Source organism: Oculina patagonica, chromosome 7 (genome assembly GCF_052425735.1).
Source record: "Oculina patagonica isolate OP01 chromosome 7, crgOcupat, whole genome shotgun sequence".
Lineage (NCBI taxonomy): Eukaryota > Metazoa > Cnidaria > Anthozoa > Scleractinia > Oculinidae > Oculina > Oculina patagonica.
Window position 1 is genome coordinate 6,339,473 of NC_135764.1, and position 8,022 is coordinate 6,347,494.

Here is an 8,022-nt window from a genome sequence, read left to right on the forward strand (position 1 = left end):
CGGAGAACTCAAATATTCAAAATGCTCTGTTTTAAAAACGAATGACACTATCGATCTGGAAATTTGCAAAAATATATATCTTTAATATATCTTTCGCCTAATGACAACGAAAATTTAGCAGGCCTAGTGAATTTTGATTTCAGAAATTTATGACGTAACATGAAAACCAAGAATACTGTCTCCTCATTCCAAGGCGGGTGGTGTCCGGTGTTGCAGGGGTGCTCTGGGACGGCGGAGGCATAGGTATGGGCGTATCGGATGTCTCGATCGTGCTCCTTGTTACTCTGCGTGCAATGAAGCGTATCGTTTTCAATTTTACCCGGGTTAAAATGGCCGAAAAACATTTTACTCGGCGTTTTCAAATTTCTTTAAAGTCACCCAATTTTTTAAAAATTATTTTACTTTTAGTAGAGATGTAGCACTAAGACAAACAAGGCAGGCTGACTTATTGCATCTGCCTAAAGTACGGACAGAAGCCGCGAAAAAGTCTTTTTATTACTCCGGTTGCCAAATTTATAACTCTTATCAAAATACTATGTAATTTTTTAATCTTTCGATTTTATACAAATGTAACATAATTTTAGCTTAAACCTTAGTACTCTTATATATTTTAATCTTTTTAACTTCCATTTTAGGTACACTGTAAGGCTTTTAGCGACTTTTTACTTTTTACTAGGGCCTCTATTGATAACAGTTTTTATTGTAAAAGCTGATGGAGTAACCCTTTTTTACGACAGTACACTAAAAGTTACATGGATAACAAGACTAATATTACAACAAATAAATATCCTACAAGTAAATTGCCAAACTTCATCAAAATAAACAGCGTGTTTTGGACTCCTCGGACTCCTCGATGTGCTAAACATCTATAAAAAACTAACAACTTTAAAAATAAACCGCAAAACTGTTTAAAAAATTAAAAAGCTTAAAAACGTAATAGCGTTCTTATAAAAATTTTAATTTCGAATTTAAAATATCCTAAAAATAAAAAGCGGAGATGTAAATGCCAATTTTGAAAATCCTAAAATATTATTATTAGTACAATCACATATCTGTATAGGGGGTCCTGCAAAGAGAGTTTCCCATTTCTGCATAAATATAAATAAAAAGATAGGCAAATTTCATTCGAGGAAAAGGTTGAATATCACTTAAAATTCTTTAATCAACAATTTAACTATTTTCAGAAAAAAAGAACCTAATTAGCCTAGATTTGTGCTTATTACCATTTATATAAGACCCTTTTTAGGCTAACTTGGGAAAATGCAGGTTTTTACTCGCGGGTTTGTACTGTATCTACGGACGAAAGTTCCAAAGTACACATTTTGCCATTTCGAGAAGTCATTTGTTCAGCTGAACAAACTTAGTGAGGACTAGTTCTGGTTGATTGATGTTACGAACTTGTCTCGGGGTGCCTTGCTTACCCCTAGAATGCAGAAAAGGGCATCTAAGAAGACTCTTGAGGCCCTGACGGTAATTTCTACTGAAAATAAAGCAGATGCAAGGGTTTAAAGCACAATTTGTGTAAGGCATAAACTTAATAATATAAAACAGGTGCTTCGTACTGCAAGACAACCTGTTGTAGTCCCAAACAAAAATGTACAGTAGGTCAAAAACACTGTATGGCAGCCAGCATACTGCAAACCATAACACAATAGCAATGGCCATTTTCAGCACATTACGTTCCCTTTTTACACGTTGCTGTTCGGCGTTAACTGATTGCTCGGCTGGAATCGTCTGCGACCTGAGTTTTAAATTGATGATAATGTTAAGAATAGCTATCAGCACCAAAGGGATAAAAAGGAATGTAACAAATATAGCTAAAACGTAATTTTTGAAGGACGAGGATTTTCCAAAGACTTCATTCCACTGCAGCGCACAAACCAGCCCTTCAGGGTATTCAACAAGTTTGAAAACGAAGAAATATGGAGTATCAAAAGTCAATGCGACGATCCAAGTGGCGAGAATAAAGAACGGGCAAAGCTTTGAACTGATGGGTGGGAACGGAGGGGAAACACCACAGCTCCAAATCGATCCACTGCTATCAGAACCAGGCTCTGAATAGACACGGTAAGGGAGATATCTTTTAAAAAAGGTTGCAGCTTACACAACGCATTCATAAGCGGCCCATTGTTAGGCCAGGAGTCAATGTACAACACTGTTAACATCCACGGAAACAATAAAATCGGAAACAGCAGATCGGTCATGGTCATGTTTGCGATGAAAAAGTTGGTGGGTTCCCTCGTGTTTTTCGTTTTGTAGACAACTATTCCGATGAAGGTGTTCCCTGCCAGCGAAACAACTATAAGGACGGTAAGCAAAGCTTCTTACGACTATTTCTGCTGTATGGATGAAGCAGCTCGACGGCTGTGTTCCATTCATCGTTGTGTTTGTCGACATTCTGGTACTTACGTTTGGGGGTCGCGTTTTTATCAAGTTATTTGTAAGTCTTCCAAGTTCAGTTTCATCTGATCCTAGATCTTTTAGAAGTCAACGCCACTCTATTTGTTTTACCGACTTGAAGTGGAGAACAATTTTAATGTTGTATTAAGTCTGCGTTCACCGATGATTGGTCGCTGGTGATTACAAGGAAATCTAATTGCAAGTCAGTTATTTGTTGTGTCACTCTCTTATAAAAGTGCAACAAATAAAACGGCCCGCTACCGAAAAATTCTAATGTTGATATTTTGAGTACGGGAACCATTGACACTGCCGAAAAGAGAACGGTGATATTAGCATCATTCCAAAAAGTAAAAAATATGTCGGAAATTTATGACGATGTAGCAAGGTTAAATTTGTATTGGGTAAGTCAAACTGTTGTCGTACTGGCTATGCAAGAAATGTCTTTGCCGTTGAAAAAAAAAATAGAATTGTTGCGATTATTGACGACCAGGACTTGAATGATCTGATATACAGCAATTTTTCTTCTTATTATTTGTGAAATAGGGGCTTATTAATATTTGGCATTAAATTTGATGACACACGCATCTCCTGCAGCTATCAATTCTATCCAATTAATGGTTTGGCCAATTTATTGCGGTAACTTTACACAGTCTTAAAGGCAACATACAAGAGCAAGATAAAGAAGCTAGGGACAAGTGCATTCAATCGGGAAAAGTGTCTCCGATGTAGAATCAATAACAGCTGTATTCGTTTACATATCTGAAATGGACTTTTTGTCTGTTCTAAGATGCCGGCTAATGGCATAGTGCACCTTAAAAAAAACTCATTTCGCTGTAGTTGACATGGCAGGTGTTAAATCTTGCCATGAAATTTCCAAAGTGTTGTTTCGCGGTTCTGTCTCAAGGTTTATTGTTTGAGGCAGTTTAGGGCACATGAAGACGTTTCCATGTAGTGCTTTCGGATGCCTTTCGTAAGAATTCAAGTAGTCTAATACTAAGAAATCCTTATACCCTGAAAGATAGTCGAGCGAGAATAGAAAACTGAAAAAAAAAAATACTCACTACTTACTTATCCTCATCGGACCCATGAGGAATCTTGAGGCCGGGAAAACAAGCCCATACCTATATCTATATAGGGGATCCTGCAAAGGGAGATTTCCATCATTGCATAAATATAAAAAAAATGGTTTGCAAATTTCATATAACAAGAAAGGCTGAATATCACTAAAAGTTCTATCAGCAACAATGTATTTTTTTTCGGAAAATAAGAACTTAAATACCCTAAGTTTGTGCTAAAAACCACTTCGGCGAGAACCTGTTTAGGCTAACTTGAGAAAATGCAGGTTCTTAAGCGCGGGTTTTTACTGTATCTAAGGAAAAAAGTTACCAAGTACACGTTTTTTTGCCATTTCGAGAAGTCATTTGTTCAGCTGTACAAACTTAGTAAGGACAAGTTCTTGTTGATTGTTGTTACGAACTTGTCTCGGGGTGCCTTGCTTACGCTTAGAGTGCACAAAAGGGCATCTAAGAAGACTCTTGAGACCCTGACGGTAATTTCCACTAAAGATAAAGCAGATGCAAGGGTTTATAGTGCAATTTGCGTAAGGCAGAAACTTGGTAATATAACGAAGGTGTTTGATGCTACAAGACAGCTTGGTGTTATCCCATTCAAAGAAATGCAGTAGGTCAATAACGCTGTAGGGCAGCCAGCATACTGCAAACCATAACACAATGGCAATGGTCATTTTCAGCACATTACGTTCCCTTTTCACACGCTGCTGTTCGTTCTTGACTGATTGCTCGCCTGGAACCGTCTGCGACCTGAGTTTTAAAATGATGGTAATGTAAAGAATGGCTAGTAACATCACAGGGATAAAAAGGAATGTAACAAATATAGCTAAAACGTAATTTTTGAAAGACGATGACTTTCCAAAGACTTTATTCCATTGCAGCGCACATACCAGTCCTTGTGGATATTCAACAAGTTTAAAAACGAAGAAATATGGAGTGTAAAAAGCTAATGCGACGATCCAAGTGGCGAGAATAAAGAACGGGCAAAGCTTTGAACTGATGAGTGGGGAACGAAAGGGAAAAACCACAGCTCCAAATCGATCCACTGCTATCAGAACTAGGCTCTGAATAGACACAGTAAAGGAGATTATTGGTAATAAAGGATACAGTTTACACAACGCATTGCCCAGCGGACCATTACTGTTAGGCCAGAAGTCAGTGTACAACCCTGTTAACATCCACAGAAACAGGAAAATCGGAAACAACAGATCGGACATGGCCATGTTTACGATGAAAAAGTTGGTGGGTCTCCTCATGGTTTTCGTCTTGTAGACAATTATTCCGATTAAGGTGTTCCCTGCTAGCGAAACAACTATAAGGGCGCAGTAAGCGAAGGTTTTTCCGATTTTTTCTGCCCTTGGATTGAAGCAGCTAGATGGCCGTGTTCCATTCATCGTTGTGTTTGTCGACATTCTGGTACTTACGTTTGGGGGTCGCGTTTTTATCAAGTTATTTGTAATTCTTCCAAGTTCAGTTTCATCTGATCCTAGATCTTTTAGAAGTCAACGCCACTCTATTTGTTTTACCGACTTGAAGTGGAGAACAATTTTAATGATGCATCAAGTCTGCGTTCAACGATGATTGGTCGCTGGCGATTACCAAGGAAATCTAATTGCTACTCAGTTATTTGTTGTGTCACTCTCATATTAAAGTGCCGTAAAAAATTACTGTTGTTATTAGGAGTAAGGAAACCATTGACACTGTCGGAGAGAGAACGGTAAAATTAGTGTCATTCCAAAAATTGAAAATATATCGGACATTTTCGACGATGTGACAAGGTTGAATTTGTTTTGGCTAAGACAAAAACTTGTCGACTGTTGTCGTACTGACTACGCAATAATTGGCTTTGCCGTTCAAAAATATTGAAAATTGTTGCGATCATTGATGACCAAGACTTGCATGATCTAAAAAACGGAAACTTTCCCACTCCTTACTTGTGAAAAGGGCTTGTAATTATTAGGCATTAGTTTTAATGACAAACGTATCTCGTGCAGACATCGATCGTAACCAATTAATGGTTTGGCCCATTATATTGTGGTTATTACTTTACTTAGTCTAAAGGCAACATACAAAAGCAAGGTAAAGAAGCTAGGGACATGTGCATTCAATCGGAGAATGTGTTTCCGATGTAAAATAAATAACAGCTGTATTCGTTTACATATCTGAAATGTACTTTTTGTATTTTCTAAGATGCCGTCTAATTTCTTTTGTGCACCATTAAAAAAGCGCTGAAGCTGACATTGTAGTCGCTAACTCTCGTAATGGAGTTTCCAAAAGGCCGTTTGGCGGTTTCGCTTTGATAAAATTATGAAAATTTGGAAGGGCAACAGCCAGGATAAATCACAATAGTAAAAAAAAAAACGTTCTCTGGCTGAAAATAATAAAACTGAAATCTTTATCTTCTTACTAGACTACAATCAGTTTAAAATACAGCAGTCCGAATGAAAACCTTAATATTTCTCGTTCTTTAAGTGTGTGCAAAGAAAGAAACTTTTGCAAACTGTTCGTTAGCAAAACGACTCGAAGGCAAAATTGGGGGGCGAATTCGCGGCTTCGCCGCTCCCGTGTAACTCTCAAGCGTGCCCCAAGGCGAGCCTGCTCGCAGGCTAGGGGCTGGTTGTCTGGGGGGCGAGTTGTCTGACATTCGTTCAGCATACAAGGAAATTCGATAACATTAATCCATATGATGAAAAGGTTCAACTGGTAATGCTGTGCCATCGTACTTTAGAACCCCCATGTAATTGCAGCTTAGCCATTTTGGGACCTGGGGCACACTACGTAGCGGTGCCTGGACAGAAGCGTATGCAAGGTACAGAGACCGTTGCTTAGGTAGACATTTCCTGTGCATTCTTAACGAATTAAGAACCTTTCTCCTTTACCGGGGAAGAACAAAAATCTTGGAAACTGCTACTGCTACGGATGCGAATAGCCGCTGACTGTTGCCGAGCCGGTAGTTTATACCTTTTCCGTATCATTTCATACTTTTATTAAAAGAAAACAATAGCTCAATACGTTAACGTAAGTAATATTTTACGTAGTTCTTTTCGTTTGATAAGTGTTATTATGTTTGTGAATGAATAAAAAAAAAGCTCAATGCAACAATAAATTGCTGCAATTTGATCAGTTTGGCTGCATAAGAAATGCAATTTAACCCGTTAGTTGTACACATAAGGTGGTAACATAATGCTAGAAGCGGATCGGGAAAAGGTATGGAGGGGCAAGACGGTATGGATAGTAAGTTCTGTGTGAACGGAACAATTTTTGAGCTGGATTCATTTGGAACCGATCGTGCGAAGATAGCATTACTATCCACGAAACTTGGTCGCTCGCAGGCTTCTCAACCTTCGATTGAGAAAATATGGTATCGAGTGGTATAAAATATTACTTAAAAATTTGACAGCGGAATCATAGTAATTAATTGCAAGGGTAAGTTTTTGTCGCTCATTTTTCTGTGCCTTATCCCGGGTCTCCACCGGTATCTGAGTAACAACCATTCAGAGAAACTACATGTTTGTCGTAGTGCTAAGTCATCAGTTCTTTTCCACAGGTCCAGTCCTGGGTCTCACACTTCTCGAGTTTCGGTGAGGAGTAAAACTGGGCACTAGAATGTTGATAATGGCGGCGTCGGCGGCGTTGTTTAGCGCGGCAAGGAGTTGAATTGTTGAAGTTCGTGGCTCGAAGGTTCACCTTCTTTTGGTAAAGGTAAGACAAACTTGTTACCACAAAGTAAAGATAGATCTAAACTGCAAAGTACCACGCAACTCATATGTCACTGGGGCGCTTAACTATTTTGATTCGCTTTGTTAAAATATCTCGGGGAAAATAATATTGGCGATCATTGCAATTTGCAAACCTGCAGACTCCAGTTTATAGCCTGAGCGATGCTCGAGTTAAATTAAATAACGCTCCGGATGGCCTGTTTACGCTTAGCTCTCAATAATATATATAGGGTGCGTTCCTTTGAAAAAATCCAAAATTAGATCATTGATCTCAAATCACACGGATACTTTGCTCCCAAAGAAATGAAGAATCCCAAAATGGATTTTTTGCTATGACAACACTGTAAACACATTTCGCACAGAACATAAAATATCAGCACAAATTTATTTTTCCGTCGAATGTAAAATCATTTCAGCATACAAAATGTTTCACAAAATTCACAAAAATCTCACGTCGAAATAGTTCTTGTTCAGTCGCAAGCACAATGTGGCGAGAACGCATCTAGGAGCGAAGAATGTTTGCGAAATGATCAATGCAAACTTCACTCTTAACAATTTCAAAAGGATACAACTTCCGTAGGCACACGGTGGCTGTTCTAGAAAACCTGCATCCGGTTTTAAAAATACACTGCATACTGGTAAAGCTTCTGTTTCCTTTTATTGTGAATTATTTTTGCATTTTGATCGAAAAAGGGGCCTGAAAACTTACCATTTGACTGTGTTTACAAAAAGCAAACCTGTATTTTCACAGCAAAGACCGCTGGGCCAATGTACTCTTTTCAAATCCTTTCCCAAAGAAACGCACGGATCATGAAATTACCGGTATCCTAAAA

General features: G+C 38.4%; 1 protein-coding gene and 1 pseudogene across 1 annotated transcript; both read right to left on the bottom strand.

The window, feature by feature from the left end:
• Window positions 1-1,338: 1,338 nt before the first annotated feature.
• Window positions 1,339-2,249, bottom strand: LOC144660876 (QRFP-like peptide receptor; annotated as a pseudogene).
• A 1,568-nt stretch (window positions 2,250-3,817) lies between these two features.
• On the bottom strand, window positions 3,818-4,882 carry LOC144660877 (QRFP-like peptide receptor). Its single transcript, XM_078521605.1, has one exon. It carries the CDS (start codon window positions 4,880-4,882, stop codon window positions 3,818-3,820), a length of 1,065 nt encoding a protein of 354 aa, XP_078377731.1.
• Window positions 4,883-8,022: the final 3,140 nt, after the last annotated feature.